Source organism: Sorex fumeus, unplaced genomic scaffold (assembly GCF_029834395.1).
Source record: "Sorex fumeus unplaced genomic scaffold, SorFum_2.1 ptg000098l, whole genome shotgun sequence".
NCBI classification, from domain to species: domain Eukaryota; kingdom Metazoa; phylum Chordata; class Mammalia; order Eulipotyphla; family Soricidae; genus Sorex; species Sorex fumeus.
The window spans coordinates 84471500-84491040 of NW_026606155.1; the positions used below are offsets into that span (position 1 = coordinate 84471500).

Below are 19541 nucleotides of genomic sequence, written 5' to 3' on the forward strand. Positions count from 1 at the left end.
GCAGGTCTGACAATGGCCACCTGGACACGCGCCTCCACAGGGCCCTCGGGAGTTCCCACCGTCCCGGAAGGTTCAGCCTGAACTTCAACAGTGTTTGACAAAGGCCCCCATTCCCGGTCGCGGCCCCGAACAGGGAAAGAGGCCCCGCTTGGGTATGTCTTATGTACACACACAGAGGGGAAAAAAAAATCTTAAAAACACGAGAACGATATAAAAACAACTTCACAAGACAGTCTCAGTCCTCGCTGAAGTCCTTCCCGGTGTGCCCCCTGCGGAGAGGGCAGGCATCCCTGCCTCACCTGGGACCTGCCCCGTTCCGGTTCTCATCCCCGTTCAATGCGAGGTTGTGCAGGAAGAGGAGAAGCTGCCACCAGACGCGATTTCGGTTCTGCTGGTGCTGAAAAAAAAAAACAAAAAACAACCAACTCTGTGACTCCTAACCGTAGTCTTGGATCACACGCCTTATCATTTCCAATAAAAGTTCCTATCTAGTCTCCAGCCTATACTTTAATCCTATCAGCGCAGCCAAGTGGATCTTTTTTGGGAGGTAGGGGGTGGTCAGAAGAAGGGGGGGGATCAGAAGCGGGGAGGGACAGAGATAGTAGAGTTCTCCAAAAACAATTGCAGTTTTAACATTAAAAAGAAAAAAACAGGCTCTTTATGTGCCTTTATGCACAAGAGGATTAAACTTTTTCCCCTACTTGCAGGATTTTCCAGAGTTTAGCCAAGTGCTGCTTTTAATCAGATTGGCTCCTGAGCCCCTCAAACCTCAGCTGCATGAACAACAAACTTGCTTCAGAAAGAAAGAGAAGTGCCCCCCCTCTTCCCCCCACTCCAAAGTAACACAGAGAACAAGGGGGAAGGGGGGGGCGCCTCCATCTGCAAGTGATTTGACACTGTGAAGGTCAAAGGGTTAATCTTCAATTTAAACCACACTGCTGAGGCAGCAAAAATCTGATTTCATCCAGTGCAAACACGCACACACACAGACACACAGACACACAGACACACACACACACACACACACTTCACTTGTGCGCCCGCCCTCTCTCCCTCCCCAGCATCTCCGGCTCAGGGCTGCCCTTTTTATAGCTGGTCTTGACAGTAAGCCATAAATAATCCCTCTTGGAGTGCGTTCCTACTGACTGGAGCCAATTAAACGTTAAGCAAGAACATACTTGAAAACAAAACAAAAACAAAGAATGCACACTACTCTCTGGAGGTTATCCCAGGTCCTACTGTCAGGCAGGGAAGCTGGGGCAAAGGCCAGGGGTCAGTGGTTCCCAGGATTGTGGCGGGTGCCCCACCCACCCAGGTACCCAGGGAGCAAGAGTGAGTGGGGCCCCAGGGTGCTGGGGAGACACTCTTTGTTCTCTGTCTGCCAGGGTGGGAGGGCTGGGCTGAGGCCCTAGCCACAGGGCTTCTCAGTGGACAGGGAAATAAACACCAGTGCGCGAAGAGCAGCCAGCACGGCTGGGTCGAGATGACTGCGGTGGCCGCGGGGCGAGCGCGCTTAGGGTAAGGGCTGCGGGAACCTTCTCTTAGGCTGTCTGTGCACAGCCCCAGCCCCGGCCAGCCGGGCAGCTCTGACTTAGAAGTGATCAAAGTGGATCGTGAGCTGCTCCAATCCCCTGTGACCCTCTCTGGGCCCCCTGGCTTTCTCTGCATGGCTACCGGGAAACTGAGGCAAGAGAGGTGGGCTGTCCACTGAAGCTGATGGCAGAGGCTGCCAACCCCGGGGAATGGGGTTCCCCCTCTGCAATCTCCCTTCAGGAGGGGAGGCTGGAAAAAAAAACACCCAGAAAGCTGGAGGGAAATCAGGGTGTGCCACAGGGCTGCGCAGGACCTGGCGGGCGGTGGCCAGGGAGACAACGAGGGCTTTCCATGTATTTTGTAAACAAAGATGAGTAAAATGAGGAAACACACCCGGCTTAACAAAATCTGGTTAGAGGAAAGCAGGCGTGAAAACGGACTCAGCTGCAAACCTGAAGATGCCGGCCTTAGGGTAGCAGCTGGGCAGAGCGCCCCTTCCCCCAGCCAGGCCTCCCCAGCTGCCGCCCAGGACAGGTGCAAAGGTCACGTCGCAGCCCAGGAGTGAAACCAGGAAAGATGGGTCTCTGGAGAGGCCAGGCTGCTGGAATGCTGAGTCTCCTCCAGGGCCTGTTGGGAAAGGTCAAGGCCAACCACCGTGCTCAGGAGCCACCAAAACAAGCTCTGAAGGTCGGCCAGGCTCTGCTGTGAGTGCTCCGGGCCCAGAGTTCAGCAGCCCCAAGCAGTAGCACCTGGAGCTTCTTAAAAACGCAGGCTGGATCATAATGAACATTTTTTAAGCAGGACCCCCAGGCAACGGGCAGTGGCTTTCAACGTGTGTGTGTGTGTGTGTGTGTGTGTGTGTGTGTGTGTGTGTGTGTGTGTGTAGGGGACGGGGTTGAGGGGCACACCCAAGGATGCTCAGGGGTTACTCCTGACTCTGCACTCAAGAATTACTCCTGGAGGGGCTGGAGTGATAGTAGGGCATTTGCCTTGCACACAGCCGACCCAGGTTCAATTCCCAGCATCACATATGATTCCCTGAGCACCGCCAGGAGTGATTCCTGAGTGCATCGCCAGGTGTGACCCCAAAAGAAAAAAAAATTACTCCTGGAGATGCACAGGGGACCATACGGATGTCAGAGATCCCTTGTGCAAGGTAGGTGCCCTACCCACTGTGCTAATGCTCCAGCGCCACTTCAACCTTTTTATGCCTATGAATCGTCACCAGTCCCTGGACTGGGGCTTGAAAATCACCGTGTTAAGCAGTAACAGCTTTTTCCTGGATGGGCATTACATGTCCGCACCCTGTGGGCTGCCTAGAGTAGGCAATGCCGGGCTCTTTTGTACAAAGAAGTACACATTCGACGACTCCTTTGATCCCACTCAACAAGCCCAGGTGGTAGGTATTCACTCGGTTGGACAGATGAGATCGTTTAAGTTTGACTCACCTGACCACCTAGCTAGGCAGTAACAGAGCGGACAGAAGCCATGTCATCTGGCCCTTGAGCCATGTTCTTAGCCATCACCCTGATACACCAGCGACCTTCTACCAAACTTTCCCCTGATCATCTCACAACAGCTCTGGAGTCAAGGGAGGGACATTCCACTTCGGGGACGCAGCACCCAGCCCAGTCAGGTTCTACCTAAATCTCCTTCATGGTGCTACCAGCTACCTGGATGACTTTTAGGAGCTGCAATTTCTGGGGAAGAGGAAGCCTCACGTCCATCACTGGTGGGTGCTAGTGTACCCAGAAACAGCTGTGGGCCAGAGAAGACTGAGGCCTTCCTGGGAGACTGGTAGTCCTGGATGCAGGAGGCAGGGCATTCAGCTCCACCTTTGGGAAAGACCCAGGCTGCGTGCCCCACCCTGGCTCAGCCCCAGAAGTCGGCAACCTGAGGGAAGGCAGGTGGGTGGCTCCGGGGTCCCAGAACCCAGGCGCTCGCTAGGGACGGGCTTTCCTACCAACCACAGGTGCACAGTTTTCCCTCAGAGGTAAAATACTGGTACTGCATCACACTGGTGGTTCCCAAACCAGTTCTACAGATGCCACTAAGGTGCTAATGTCAATGCAGAGCCCCCTGGTCTCATGCAGACCAACCCAAGTTAGAATCTCCAAGGAAGAGGCCCAAAAAGTTGTGTTCTGAACCAGCTCCTGCACCACACACATTTTATTTGATTCTTTTTGGGTAACACAGGGATTACTCCTGGCTCTGCACTCAGGAATTACTCCTGGCGGTGCTCGGGGGACCCTATGGGATGCTGGGAATCGAACCCAGGTCGGCCGCGTGCAAGGCAAATGCCCTACCCTCTGGTATCGCTCCAGCCCCAACATGCATTTATTTTATCTTATTTATTTAGGTTTTTTGGGTCACACCCAGCGATGCTTAGGGGCTACTCCTGGCTCTGCACAGAGGAATTACTCCTGGTGGTGTGCCGGGGGGAACCATATGGGACGCTGGGGTTCAAACCTGGGTCAGCTACATGCAAGGCAAATGCTCTCCCCACTATTGCTGTCCTATTGCTTCAGCCCCGCTAGACACTTTTAAAATCAGAAGCAGCACTGGCTGTCTTTTGTTTGGGGTTGGCTTTTAGGTTTTGGGCCACATTTAGCAATGCTCAGGGCTTATTCCTGGCTCAGTGCTCAAGGATAACTCCTGGCAGGGCTTGGAGGACCCTATGGGAGCCAGGGACTGAACTTGGTTGGCCGTGTGCAAGGCAAGTGCCTTACCCCCTGTACTCTCTCTCTCAGGCCTTGGCCAGCTACTCTAATAATAAAAACCATTGCAAGCTAATTGCGGAAAAATGGGAAAAGAGAAGACTTAAGAAAGAATAAAATCACTCACGATCCCTGTAGCCTGGAAGCAAATGCTCTACAATTCAGAGTGTTCTTTCTTCAAACTCTTTCTCCGTCTCTTCTCACCGGATAATGACTTGGCCCAGCCCGAGGTAAATCTTGCCCAGGTGGTCTACTGCAGCCAGGCCACAGACAGGCTTTTATTTGGAAACTCTGGAGGTGCTTTCCAACCCCAAAGCTTGGAGATTTGGACTTAGTCATCCACAATTGTCTTTAGGATTATAACTCAGAAGGCTGTTGGTCTGTGGTGGTGATTGTGGTGGTGGGGGGAAGCTGTTTGGGCCCTAAGAACAGACTGTCCCCCAAGAGCTAAGCTGGCTGTCACCACAGCTGTGAGACTGGCAAGATCGGGTACAGGAACCGGCCAACAGTCCCAGGAGTCCTTTCTCTGGGGACAAGCAGATGCCACATATATTCCACGTATATTCTCTTGCCACAGGGTAGGTGCTCACTGGCATTAATTTCACAAAAGCCCCTTTTCTGAAATTAAACCTAACTGCAACATACCCCCCCAAAAAAGTTCCCTACTTCTTATATGAAATAATAGTGACTTTTTAAAAAATTAAACAAGAGTTTCATTAAAAAGAAAAAGAACTGAAGGCTTGAAAGGAGGCAAGAGAGAGGAAGCAAGGAGGAAGGAAATCAGTGTTCCCCCAACAGCATAAGTACCCGCAGACAACGGAAGGGCTGAGAATGTGGGTCCTTTGGGAGAAGGTATGCAGGGGAAGGGGAGAGGGAAGGGGGAACCAGGAAAGAGTCCGCTTGGCCTCTGTCTCCTGGGCAGCTGGCCCAGGGCCCAGCACATAATCTGAGATCAACAAGAGCAGTCCCCTGGAGTAAGGCCCAGAGCTCCCAGAATCAAGGGCAGTGCCCTTTAAAGGTAGGAACCGGGCTTAGGGGGTGCTCAGAATGTATAGTCAGGGTGCCCTCAGGGGAAGAAGGGAAACTAAGTTTAAGCCAGAGACCTGGAATTCAGAGTGAGGGTCAGTCTCAGATCCGGAGGGCAAGAATAGGTGAATGGCCAAAGGAAAGGACTCAACAGGGTGCAGAGAAATCCTCTCTTCAGGAGCCAGAGGAATAGGACAGCAGCTAAGATGTTGGCCTAGCATGCAGCTGACCCCAGTTTGATCCCAGCACCACACAAGGTCCCCCCAGGCCCCCCAGGAGTGATCCCTGAGCACTGAGCCAGGAGTAAGCCCTGGGCACTACCAGGTGTGACCCAAAGCAATATTCTTTGTAAGTGCAGAGATGTGACCCATCAGCAGAGTACAGGCTTACCCTGTATGGTGTGGGTCTCGTCCCCAACATCACAAAAAAAATAAGGGCCGGAGAGATAGTCCAGGGGTTAAGGTGCCAGCCTTACACACAGCTGGCTCTGGTTTGATCCCTCAAATGAGAACTTAAAAAGAAAAGGAAAGCAAAAGAATAGCCACCCCATCCAAATAAATAAGAAATGAAATGGAGGCCAGACAGATAATAGGTCAAAGGATTCGTGTGCGGGTTCCACATGTGGGGTTCGATCCTGTCACTAGATGGTCTCCTAAGCACCAATAGGAACCGTTCAAAGCACCCACAGACAATGGAAGAGCTGAGAACGTGGATCCTTCAGGAGAGGGTATGCAGAGAAAGGGGAGCCCCCCCCCCCTACCCTGCACGGAACCAGGAGCAGCACCCTCCCCTTTGCCCCTTTGGCACGGACAGGTGTGGCCCCAAAACAAAAACCAAGAACAAAACAAAAAAAAGGAAGAAAAAGAAAATCTGTCTCTCATCAGAGTCAAGTTTCAGAGACTTGGTGACTTCAGTCTCCCTTTTTTGCTGGGATCAAGCGTGAAGGCGGTCACCTGACAGGTGTTCAAGTCATCCCCACAGTGTGTGAGGGGACCCATGGGCACGAACAGTGGACACTCAACAAATGTACAGCAACAACAGACAAGTCAGCCTGGTGAGATAACCCGCTTGTCCGGGGCCAGGAGCAGCTGATGTCTGGCCAGCACGAACAAGCCCTTGCCATGATTGGATCAGCATCCAGCCCAGAGAGGGCCCCAGTTGTAAAGGGCTTTAAAAATTTTTTTTTTAAAAAAAAAGAAGAGAAAAAAGAAAACTGACTGTAGAGTGCAACAAGATTGAATTACACAAATCAAACTCTGTTTTATCCCGCGTGGCCTCTGCCCTCAGCACAAAGAATGTTCCCTGCTGTCCATGGATAAGCATCTCACCTGTATCTCCCTCTCTGGATCCAATTCACACCCTGGAGGGCTTTGTATGTCATCTGTGTCTCAGATATCCCCACTAGAGCTAACCCCTCCCCGCTCCAAGTAATCAGAAGGAGCCCAGCCACGCTGTGGCTGTTTTGAAAGGGGTCTGCAGATATACCAAGCACACAGCTACTGATGCTCTCTCGACTAAGAACAGAAGGGTCGGCTTTCCGATGAACCTCACCCAGATCTCAGAGGAAACACAGATTCTACGGATCCCTTTTCACAGACCGGGATGCAAAGGCTCAGAAAATTTTCCCAAGTAAGTGAATGGGGTGGAGGGGTGGCCTACTGTGATTCCTGACTTAGGACTCCAACGTTCTGCTCTTTGAATAAAATATTACATTCTGTTGGGCCAGAGTGTGATAGTATAGTAGGTAGGGCACTGGTCTTGCACATGGCCAACCCAGGTTTGATCCCCGGCCTTTCCCAGATGGTCTTCCAGGCCCTGCTGGGAGTTATCCCTGAAGGCAGAGCCAGGAATAACTCCTAAGCACTGCCAGGTGTGGCCCAAATTCCACCCCCCCAAAAAATTATATATATATATGCACATTACACACACACATATATATTACAGTATGTTTATTTGCATTATGAAGGCGTGTTAACATTTCAAAGAGAATCGCCACAGAACTACTCCCCTAGTATGTTTAGAGACATTATTTCCAGATCATTAACTATTTAGCAAGGATGCTATGGACCAGAAAAAAAGAAACAAAACTTTCCAAAGGCAGAGCTAACTAAAGATCAAACAGCGATGAGGCTAAAACAGGTCTGAAATTATAACATCAGACCGTGGTCTGAAACCAAGCTCCACGTCGTGAAAAGACAGAACAGTACAGAGCCTGCTTTCCCAGAAAGAGAGGCTCCATAAAGTGATGCCCCCCTCCCCCCAAATCCCACACACCCCCAGGCTGAAGGAAAGAGCCTTGGGCTGAGAACAGGACCGCAGAGATAAGGGAGCCTCTAGGAAAATTCCACTGCAAAGAAGTGGGAGAGATGTTTTCCCTCAGTTCAGCAAGCTTTTATCAAGCACCCAACTGAGCTAGGCGTTCGAAGGCCACGAAGATCAACAGGAGAGAAAGCTGTCCTGGTGATTTTGCCCTCTAAGGGGACACCTGGTGGGCAGGCACCAACAGCTTGGCTCTCGTGGCCATACCTACTGATGCCCACACGGGTGAGGAGAGGAGAATGGCTTTAGAATCAAGTGATAGCACAGCAGGTAGAGCTATAGGATGGTGGGGATTCTTCTTGTTGGAAATTACTTTTTCACTTGGGCCAGGGGTAGCTCCATTCACAAGAGTCAGACTTGGAAACAACTTGAATAGTCATTACTATTCACTGAAACAAAACCTGCAAAGAAATGTCAGCTGCTACTCCCTTCCAACCCTCTTTAGTTACGATATCACAGAAGGCTAATCAGAGGGGCTCCCAACTCTGCCACTTAGGAGTTCTGTGTTCCTTGCACGTGGCCGACCCAGGTTCAATTCCCAGCATCCCATATGGTCCCCCGAGCACCGCCAGGAGTAATTCCTGAGTGCATGAGCCAGGAGTAACCTCTGTGCATCGTCGGGTATGACCCAAAAAGCAAGCAAAAAAAAGAAAAAAAAAAGGAATCAGCCTCATCTGTGCAGTTCCCCGCTCTGCTCCTGAGGTCACATGGGTAAGAGCCTTAGTCTCAGAGTCTCGGTTTCCAAGGAAATGGGGCTAAGGAAATGGACACTGCAAGGTGACAGTGGTGGTTAATGGAGAACATTACAGAAAGCACTAGGGCTCATGGTAGCACTTAGGCTCGTGGTAGCAGCAGCTGTTCGGCCCTCCCCAGTGAGGACAAGAGAGAAGTTGGAAACCGTGGCACGAGCGATCCAAGCACCACCCATCCCCCAAGAGGGTCATCTCTGACCGGACTCATGGGAAATCCTGACTTTTCACTTTGAGAGGGACTCTGCGCTAAACAAGGGCTGCCAGGAGCCAGGAGCAACCCTCATGGGCCAAGGGCACCCATTGCTTCCAATCCCGTCCAGTCAGGATTCATCAATAGTGCAAAATGGAAAAGGAAAAAAAATTTCCTTTTCAAGAGCTTCCTTGGCCCAGATGGCAGTGCCAAGGGCGGTGCTAAGGTGCTAAGGAAGCCGCCCCAGCAGCAAGACCCATCACCTCTCCCAGTACTGAAGGGCAGCCGGGGCTAGCGAGCTCTCAGTACACAGCAGGAGGGCAGCCTCTAATAAAAAAAAAAATCAAAGCCACTGGTGTTGGCCATAGGGGTTAGGGGTGGGCTCAGGGTTATGCCACACACCCCCAGGTCCCCAGCTCTGCAATTCCTAAAGGCAGGAAGTCCTGAAGCAACACCCATGTCCCTCCACCTGAAAATGTCTCCATCAAGCTACAGGCAACTTCTTAGGTGCTCAGGTAGCACTATGAGTGGCATGTATGCACCGGTCAAAGGCGAGGGGGAACTGAGGAGGGGACGGATCTGTGGTGAGCCTACAAGGCTGTGGAGAAGGAAGCCCAGGGCTCTGATTTCCAACATGGAGCCTTTGCAGCTGGGGCTTCTGGTCCCACCTGGGGCCAGGTTCCAGGACAGGACAAGGCCCAGTAAGTGGGGAAGAAGGTGGGACAACCACATCCTCCTCCTCCTCCTTCTCTCTACCCTTCCTCCCACTCCTCCTCCTCCTCCTCCTCCTCACCACACACACCCGACAGTTGTCATTCTGGTCATGGAACATGCCCTCTTGGTTAACAGACAGGGATCAATAAGCAAACCAGATGTTTTTCTTTATGCCTCTTTTTCAGTGTCTCCGCCTCCCCCTCCCATCAGCCTGCCCCCTCCCTCCCTACACACACACACACACACACACACACACACACACACACACACACAAAGGTGACTCCCATCCCCATGGCTTGCCTTGGTCAGGAGGGAAGGAACTATCCGGAACTACAAGGCCCTTCTCCTGGAAGAGAGTGCAGTCAGGTGCAGAGCTGTGTGGGGAACTCGGCCTCCAGTCAGCCCGCTGATGACTCAGAAGCTAAATATAGCGAGCGATATAAACAGAGCCAGCCACAGAGCAAACACAGGGCCCTGAGCCCCGGCTCTCACGCACAGCCCCTCCCCTCCCCCAGGCCCAGGCCTAGGTGGACCTCCCACTTCTGGGACAGAACCTGGCTCCTTAGGGACCCTCTCACTCTTGGGTGAATCTCTGGGGCTCATGTTTGCAGAGGCCCTCCGCTAGGGTCTGAAAAAACTTCATTAACCACTGTCTGTGCTGCAGAAGCCAATTGCCCAATCGGAGATACCCCCCCAAAAGGTCAGGAGGCAGTCAAAAGTCCCAGAACAAAGGATCCAGACCACTGGCTGCAAAGCTGCTAGTTAAAAAAAAAAAAAATCGTGCAAACACCACTTTGCCTGCAACATCCAAAAGAGCTCTATGAGAATATAAAGCCAGTTCTAAGCAAATTCCCACATCCTGTCTTCATATAGGTATATGATCCTGTCTGGTATATGATACAATCTTCCAAGGGCTTTTACCTTACCCCTATAAAGTAAGGATGAGAAACGGGCTCGGAGACTTTCAACGGCTGGTCTGGAACACAGAACTCCTAAGTGGCAGAGTTGGGAGCCCCTCTGATTAGCCTTCTGTGATATCGTAACTAAAGAGGGTTGGAAGGGAGTAGCGGCTGACATTTCTTTGCAGGTTTTGTTTCAGTGAATAGTAATGACTATTCAAGTTGTTTCCAAGTCTGACTCTTGTGAATGGAGCTACCCCTGGCCCAGGTGAAAAAGTAATTTCCAACAAGAAGAATCCCCACCATCCTATAGCCTTATTCATCGAATGACCCACCAGAGCCACTCTTTGTTGAAGATTCTGGGCTTCACCCTGTCCAGCTACCCCTACAAGTGTCAGGATGAGCCATGAGGTCAGGAGACTTTTCTAACGCACTATGCGGCCACGGTTACGCAGCCTGGGCAGAGGCCACAGCGGAGAGGCTGGAAGGAAGCAGGCTCAGCTCTGGTCTGGACGGCCCAAGAGGAAGTGAACCCTTCTTCCCAGCATAAAGCGAACGGTCACCCTTGGTGCCTGCGTTAAGGCAGGCTATGGTCAGCAGACTACCAGGGGCGAACATACAGAGTAAAGAGAAACCCTTGCCCACCTGACCAGTCAAGGAGGGTGGGAGAGGTGAGCAGGTATCGATAAAGTTGTGGCCTCCACTCACTCGGCCTCTCACTATCATCCTGCTCCAAAGACCCCAAAGATCAACAAGAGCACCTCATTGATATTCTGCCTCCAATTCCTTGCCCACTCTCCTAACCTGTCCCCCACAGCAGACCGCTTTGGTGACCTGTCTAGACCTCCACCCAGGATACTATACTCTGTGAGAGATATGTTGGGGGAGGGGGGTAAGAGACAGTACAGATGGACACTTGCCTGCATGTGACTGACCCCAGTGTGATCCTGGTCCCCCAAGTACTGCTGGGAGTGACCTCCAAGCACAGAGCTCATGAGCATTGCCAGGTATGGCCCCCAAATCAAACCAAATCAAAACCCAGAAAAACAGGTCAGAAAAACTGAGGTCTGTAACCAGGGACAAAATGCAGGGTCTCACATTCCCTCCAGGATCTGGGAGAGTGGCAGTTCTGCGGTCCCATCTCAGGACAAAGAAGGAAAGGACCAAGCCCTCCACCTCTCGTTGCCTTTTTTTTTTTTTTTTTGCTTTTTGGGTTACACCCGGCAATGCACAGGGGTTCCTCCTCGCTTTGCACTCAGGAATTACTCCTTGCGATGCTCAGGGGACCATATGGGATTCTGGGAATTGAACCCGGGTCGGCTGCATGCAAGGCAAATGCCCTATCCACTGTGCTATCGCTCCAGACCCTCTCGTTGCCTCTTGGGCTGTCTGCTATGGCTCTCTAAGCTTAGATGGCAGTGATTATTGGTGTCTGAGAACAAGAGCTTAAGGCCAGAACAGAGTCTGCATGGACCTGGGTCCCATGGACAGAGCAGGGAGAGGGTTGCAGGGCAGGCAGCTCCATGCAAGGATCAGCTTGGAGAGCGGGGTGGGAACGAGGCTTGTGAATAAACAGGAGCAAATGTGGGGGAATCAAGCATTAAAGAATATCTGCAGAGTGCCCGGGACGGTCATAGGTATCTTCTCAAGCTTCTCTGTGAAACGCGCAGGTCTTAGCTTTCATTGACAGAGGAAATGGATTCTGTGGGGTCCTGTGGCTGCCCCATGACAGACACTCAAACCCTGGCCGTGTACCTTTGGGGCCAGAGCCCAGAGACCTCATCCTAAACGCTCTCTCTCCCAGCCTCTGTTTCCCTGCCTGCAAAGGTGAGGAAAGGGGTGAGGGAAGTGGAAAAGCATCAGAGCAGGGATGAGACGACAATGCTTTCCAGATACGAAATGTTCCACTGGAATTCATTTAATCACCAAAATCAGAATGTGACTCACTGCTGACAACCAGTTGCCCGGGTCCTCTGAATGTCAGTGGTCTCCCTGCTGAAGACTGATCCTCACATCCCGTCCTCACTCCCCACTGCCTCCCAAACTCTCAGGGAGGGCTGTGGGAGGTGCTGTGAGCAGGAGACAGAGAGAGGAGGGGGCAAAAAGGAAGAAAATTCCATGGGCAGAAAGCCCAGCTTTGTGTAAAGGCCTCTCTGGCCACTCTCCTGCTGTCACAAGGTAGAGAGGGGGTGGCTGGCAGGTGCCTGGGGGCCACGGGGATCTCTGGTCAGCTGCTCTGGCCCTCAGTCTGCTGGGTGAGTGGCTGAGAGGCCACTGTCCTGTCTAGAGCCGAACTGTGTCTTACAAGAGGCAACAGCAGAGCAGGGGGACGTGCCAAGCAGTCCAGGGCAGGGCCACACCTGGGGTACAAACTGATTCAGGAAGGAAGAGGGCACCCAGGGCTGTGCTCCAGTCCCGTGCCAAGCCCAGCTGGGAAGGTGCCTGTGGCGGCCTAGCCCACAGGGGCTGGCCACTGGACAAGGGGAAGTTCTGGGAAACATGGATGAAGAAGTCTAGTAGGGATGAAGAAAGCTGCCTTCCAGATGGTTCCACAGAGGATGGAGGAGCCCTGAGACTTGTAGCCTCCATCTGCTCCAGCACCGGCCCTGGAAGCTGGGAATTGGCCTCCTGGCCGGGGCTGTTCAAGGCGGGGAGAGGGACTGAATGGGCAGAAAGGAAGCCAAGAGACCTCAAGAATCAGTGAGTCTACACACGGATGGACGGAGGGGTGAACTCGGAGCCAAGTTTCCAGAAAACAATCAAAGGAGGGGCTAGGGAACTACAGCTTCTGGGGCCAGAGGGGGAGGCCAGGCAGTCTTTCTAAGTTTAGGGTCCCCTCCACGTGCCCCCACTTCCTGATCACTCCAGGACGGAGGGAGCCAACCAGGACCAGGTCAAGCCCCACATTTCCCTCAGCACCACCTCTCACCCCCAAGGCAGGAAACCCAGTCAATTTCTCTTTCCCCTTGGGCCGATAAGGATTTGCCCTTAAGCCAAAGTTACTATTCCCTGGTTCTCCGGGGTTAGAAAACCTTTTGGGTCGGCCTAGTCCTAGGAAGTGATTTTGTTGACTTCCTGCCAGCTAGACAGACAGACAGACAGACAGACGGACACACACACACACACACACACACACACACACACACACACAGCCCAGAGACAGAGGTGGGGACATGTCAGTGCATTCCCAGGTGACTGTGCCTTGGCGTCAGTCATGGCTGCCCTAGCCAGGATCCGCTCCCCACCTTGGCAGTCAGCCAGAAAGGCAGCGCAGAGAGGAAGGGTTAAGTGCCTCGGGGGCTGGCCCAGACAGCACCTCGGAGCCCGGCAGCCTCCAGCCCGTGGCACGGAGGGCTCCTGCAGCACGAGCCTGCCAGCCGCCGCTTTTGTTGATGGACTCTGCCACATGTTCGACTGACACACGATGCTCCGCCCTGGCGGGGCTAGTGCCAGGCTGCCAGCCAAGCACCCGGCCCAGCACCGGGCAGCAGGTCCAGAGAGACTCTCCGAGGTGCACACACACAGAGTCCCAGGCCCATTCCCAGACAGAGACAATGAGGAGCAGCCTCCCCAGCTGGAAAGTGTCAGGTTACAACCGGTTCCACCACTTTCCCCCACACACTCAGTACCATCCCAGGGTTTCCCGCTTCCCACTGAGTCTCCTCTGCCAGCCCCCCCACCCCCACTGTCCAGCTGAATTGCAGCACCCTGAAAAGAACCTCTCTCCTCTCTCTCTCTCTCTCTCTCTCTCTCTCTCTCTCTCTCTCTCTCTCTCTCTCTCTCTCTCCACCTTCCCCCGGTTTAAGGACCACATCCACTGGTGCAAACAGGCTACTACCCCCATACCACTTTGGCATTTCTCCTGGCAGTGCTCAGGGGACCATGCAATGCCCAAGATCAAACTTGGGACTCCAGCATGTGAAGTGTGTGCTCAGTCCTTTGAGTCGTCTGCCCCTGGTAGGCCCCCAAACACTCCCACTAGGTAAGTGGGTAAGTGAAGGGCAATCCTCGACCCTGGTCTCAAGAAGACTGTTTGTCTAGCAAGGTTGCGGAAAGGCATGTCATTCTCGAAGGGGGATCTCAGCATCTTCTGAGCCCCCTTTCTTACAGGGTCTGGGCTAAGGGTGGGGCTGACAGCCACCTTGGTGCTCTGACTGCTCACCCAGCACTTGGGAATCCCAAAAGCTAAGCCAAAACTCTGGGACCACATCTGAAGCCAGCAGAGACAAACAGGCTCTGCACCCCCCCAACACTCAGACCCCCCCACCCCATGCCCCTCCCAAGCCCCCCAGGCATACTTGCTGCATGTGAAGGCGATGGAACTGGTCTGCGATGCTCTGAAGCTTTCGGGCAATCTGTACCTCCGCGCGCTGCTGCCACTGCCCTTCAGGGGGTGGCTCACCTAGCGGCAAGCTGGCAGGGAAGATGGCAGGGAGAGGGAGCCGGTAGCCCGCATTGCCTGCATAGACAGAGGCGGACCCACACTTCAGCCTTCTGTATGGCTGCCCCACCAGACCAAGACCTGGCTGTGAGGGTAAACCCTAGTACGAAAAGGTAGGGGAGTGAAGCCTCCATTTATTGGGGCACAGGGCCAAATCTGGACGCCTGGCGTGCCTGCTGCAGGGTGTGGAAGAGTTGATGCTGGGCAAACAGGAGGGACTGGCCCAGCTTCCCGCTGCCACCCCCCCCCCGCCCCCTTCTCCCTCCCCCAGCTCCCGCCCCCCCCCCCCCCCCCCCCCCGCACAGATTACATGACTGGGCAAATTTGCCAGTCTGTCCTTATTGACCAAGCTATGTCTGACCACTGTTTACTACTCCGGTAGCAATAGGAATTCCTGTCGTCACCAACTAAAGCTCCTCTCTGGGAGCTACCCAGCACTGCAAGCTCCTGGGTAGCGCAAAACCAGTGAACAGAAAAAGAGAAAACCAAAACTGTCTTCAGGGGGTTGGAGCAATAGGACAGTGGGTAGGGCACTTGCCTTTCATGCAGCTGACCCAGCTCCAAACCCACATGGTCCCCTGAGCACCACCAGGAATGACCCTGTGGTTATAGAGCCAGGAGTAACCCCTGAGCACTGCTGGGTGTGGCGCAAAACCAAAAACAAAACAAAAAGTCTCTTCACTTTTTTTTTTCTGGAGGTGTTGGGACTCACATGCTAACTTTTTTTTTTTTTTTTTTTGCTTTTTGGGTCACACCTGGCAATGCTCAGGGGTTACTCCTGGCTCTGCACTCAGGAATTACTCCTGGCGGTACTTGGGGGGACCATATGGGATGCTGGGAATCAAACCCAGATCGACTGCGTGCAAGGCAAATGCCCTACCCGCTGTGCTATTGCTCCAGCCCTCACACGTTAACTTTTTAGGGCTACAGAGGAAGCCTGGTTTTGGACCCTACAAATTAGGGTGAGTAAAATTGAGAGCTGCCTGTCTCTGAGCAACAGGAGGCCCAAATCCCTGCACTGCGGCTTACTGCCGCAAGGGGCGCCGGCCCGCCCGTCTCCTCCCTCTTCCAATCCCGCCAGAATTGCCCAGCCTGGATGGCTCTGGGGGCCGGTCCCGCAGGGAATCACCACATCAGCCTCTGCCAGAGAACCTCGGCTCCTGTCCCCTCCCTCGGCCAGCTACAGTGCTAAAAAGAGAAAACAGACAGAGGATCTAACCCTGCCCTTTTGCCAGAGAAGGGCTCATAAAACAAACCATTTAAGCCCACAAATGAAGGGGTCTTGTCTGATTGAGCCTTGGAAACAGCCCCTCTGCTGGCAAGGAGCCCAGCCAGGCCCAAGGCCTCTTCTTTCTCCAGTTCCTGTTCCAAGCACAGAAAGTCCCAAGTGACTACTGGAAGCCACCTTCTGCCTTCAGGAACCTTCCCTCCCAGAAGGGACGGGGGTTTTCCTTTCTGTGTCAACAGCTGCACATAGCACCCCCAATTCTCCAGGGCAAGGTTAGCTCCTTTATTGACGAGATCTCCGGGCACATCACTACCAGGATGCAGGAGGCGGGGCCCCCAAGACATAAATGTAGAGGCCCACATTCCCTTCCTCCCATCCATGGACCCTCCAGGAAGCAGCAAAAGAGGAAAATTCAAGGCAAGGCAACTGGCTCTTTGGGGGGGGGGGGCGGGGCGGGCACAGGGCACCAAGAGGTGACAGGCACCGAGCAGGGGGTGAGCAGGGGGTGAGAATCGAGGAATCAAGAGAGCCTGCCGCTGGGTTTGGGGAAGGAAATAGCAGAGGCAGGTTTGGGGAGGGAAAGTCCCCTCTTTTCCCCCAGTCTCTATGGGAGGAGTCCCGAGGCTGAGAGCACTCACCATAAAAAAGGCGCTGGGGTTCTTCTGTTACCCCACAAGGCAACATGACACCCTGGCTGGGGGAGGCTGGACTGAGGGTCTGGGTGGCCTTGTCTTCCTGGCTGGTGGGGCGAAGTCCAGGGCCACAGCAGTGGGTGAGAGGGAAGAGCTGCAGGCGGCTGAGGGGACAGTCCAGCTGGCTCTGGGCAAACAGGTCAGCGGAGAGCAGGCTCCCAGGCTGGGTGCTGGGCTCCCCATCCTCCGGCTGGAACACATCATCCTCCAGCTCCTCCACACACTGAGGCGGCTCCATGTCCCCTGAGAAGGCACAAGACAAGCCTCTGGTATCCACCTGCACCTGTTCCCTGCCCCGTCCTCCTCTGATGGAATGGGTCCAGCTATGGAGATCTGGCCATCCTGGTGGTAGATCCTGCCAGTCCTGCACCCCCCATCCCCCCTTGCCGAAATGTGGACTGCCTCAGAGCTCAGGGACACTCCACATCCCTTCTCTGGGTCTGCCCAGAGTAACCCTCCTCTTGGCCTCTCCCTCTGACCCTTCTCAGTCACGTTGTCTGACTTCTATGGACCCCGTCAGGGTAAGGTCAGCTGCTGCAAGAACAAGGGCTACCTGGGGAAACGTCAACAAGGCTAGGCTCCAGGGGCTGCGGGAGAGCAGAAGGGTGCTGGGGCCGGCTGCACACCCAGCACTCACAGAACAGACACACACACGCGCGCGCGCACACACACACACGCGCGCACACACACACGCACGCACACGCTGCCCTGCAGTCACCACCAAGGCTCTGGGAGCTTCCCTGCAAAAACAAAAGCAAGCGATTCCCGGCTGCCAGGTTCCCTCCAAACCTGCTAAGCTCCGCCCCGCTGCCCATCTCTTCTAGTCTCCACCCCCTGCTTGCTCAACACAACAAACAGGCTCCCCGATGTGGTAAGAGTGTGTCCTGGGAGGGAGCGAGAGAGGAGAGACAGAGAAGAGAAAGCCCGGTTAGCTGCTTGTAGTTTAGCCCAGTGGAACTGTCTGCCCAGGTTGGTCCAGGGGGTAGGTAGGGGTACCCAGCAAAGTGGCCAGCACCCCCCACACACACACACAGTCCACTCACCAGTCTCCCTGACTGCAAATCTTTCCTCCCAGCCCACCATTCCCGACATCACCCAGGCTGAGATTGGTACAACCTGCCTCACAGAAGGAAGTGAAATTCAGCCCTCTCTCCGTGTGACCTCACTCACCGCCTGTGCGAGTCAGGTTGGTGATAAAGAAGTTCCTCTCACACCACCTGATGGCTCTTGGGCGTGGAATTTGGAGCCATCCAACATCTTGAACTTCCAACCCAGACAGAAAAGACAAACAGACAGACAGACAGACAGACACACACACACACACACACACACACACATACACACACACACACACACACACACACCAGCCCCCCTGGGGCAGTAACCACCTGAATGGTTAAGGTTACAGAGAAACAATGTTTGTCACTGTCAGATTCAATTAGAGATCCCCTGGGAATTGACTCCTGCCTTTGAAGAAAGTGCCAAATGGTCTGTGGGTTAGTGCAGGACTTAAAGGAATCTCAGTTAAATTCAGAAGATCCTGGCTCTCCCCCACACAAGCTGGCTCTGAAGTGCATGAGTGTGCAAACTGTCTGGGCTCCAATCTCTGCCTGGACCGTGAGGAGATGTGCTCCACGCCAGGGAAACGGGCATATGGCAGCTCTCCGGGGACTATTTCCGAGAGAGGGTGAGGGAATTTCAGCTTATCAGTACGGGGAAACAGAACTGCCTACTCAAAGGACCAAGGGTGGTTCTGCCAGTCACCTGGTTGGGGCTTCCCTGAAGTCCTTCCACTTCGTCGCTGCAAACTGGCAATTCCAACCTAAGAAGGGACCCTCGGAACCAATCACTAGCGGGACTCATTGTCTTGGCTTTTCCTTTGAAGCCTTCACCTCCCCCTCCCCCACTCAGCAAAGCCCCAAAGTTCAGCCCCTGCCCGGACTGGACCGTGGGGGGAGGTGCAGCCCGAGGGCGCGGCCGGGCCAGTGCCCGCTCCTCCCCGCTCTCCCCGCAGCTACTGCAGGTGGTTCTTCCCTAGGCAGGAGCCACCCACCCGAGAGGGTGCTGAGCACAGTCTGATGGAATCGCGAAGACACGAGAAGGACCCTCTCCTCCTGGCCCTGAGTGGAGGAGGTGATACTCAGATCGGCAGGAGAAGGTGCGCTCCAGCACCCACCGGGAAAGCTTCACTCCGAGCCAGGGGGGGCGCGAGCCCGCGGGCGCTTTCCCAGCCCCTCGGGGCTTTCGCGGGGATGCTGAACTCAGGCTCCTCCTCCTGGAAGGCGGCAGGAGCCAAACCCTCGCTCCAAAGCTCCACCGGGGCTCTGCAAACGCACATCTCCCCGCGCGCGCACACTCACAGCGCAGACCTGGGGGGCTCCAGGAGAGAGTCTCGGCCTCCGAGTCGTGATGCCAGGGCTCCGCGCCAGGGTCCAGCGTGACGAGCACTCGGGGGCTGGGCGCCCAAACTCAAGTGGCGAGGAAGAGGTGGGAGGGAGAAGCGGGCGGAGTGGGGCGGGGGGGGTGGAAACCCAGCTGTAAATTAGGAGACGATCCGTCGGACTCTGCAGCACAGGCAGGACGCCTCCCCCTAACGACTCCCCTGCCCCTAGCCCAAAGTCAGCTGCAGAGCCCGGGGGGTATCGCTTGGCTGCGGGGCCGCCCCCGCAGTGCTCCGCAGGTTCTCCTGCCTACCTGGACCCTTACTCCCGGGAGATTCTGGCGCTGCTTATTTCCCGCAAGTTCCCTCGTGGAGCAGCGTGCCTAGACGTGGGTCCTTGCAGCAGCACCACCCCCCTCCCCACCGCCACTTTCACACACTAGAGCCCCCGTCCTGCAGGGTCACCCCGCAGTGGCCCTCAGCCCAACCCTTCCCGGGCCCCCACGCGCAGCGCGACTTCGCTTCCCACTTCCCCCCGCCCGAGGAGGTGCGATCCGGTTCGGCCGGGTCCTCCCAGCGCTCGGGCGCTCACCCGGCCGGGGCGGGAGGCGGGAGGCGCGGCGAGGGGCGGCGGCGGCGGCGGGCTGGAC

General features: G+C 54.6%; 1 protein-coding gene across 4 annotated transcripts; it reads right to left on the reverse strand.

The window, feature by feature from the left end:
- Positions 1-204: 204 nt before the first annotated feature.
- On the reverse strand, positions 205-19001 carry BMF (Bcl2 modifying factor). Of its 4 annotated transcripts, none has more exons than XM_056133602.1 (4): positions 18881-19001; positions 16458-16754; positions 14449-14609; positions 205-397 (listed from the first exon to the last, which is right to left on the reverse strand). In XM_056133602.1, exons 2-4 carry the CDS (start codon positions 16747-16749, stop codon positions 296-298), a joined length of 555 nt encoding a protein of 184 aa, XP_055989577.1. In that variant the 5' UTR covers positions 16750-16754; positions 18881-19001; the 3' UTR covers positions 205-295. The 4 variants fall into 4 exon arrangements, with proteins under 4 accessions (XP_055989577.1, XP_055989576.1, XP_055989578.1 ...); XM_056133601.1 differs by having other exon boundaries at positions 18872-19001; XM_056133603.1 differs by lacking the exon at positions 18881-19001 and adding an exon at positions 18276-18443.
- Positions 19002-19541: the final 540 nt, after the last annotated feature.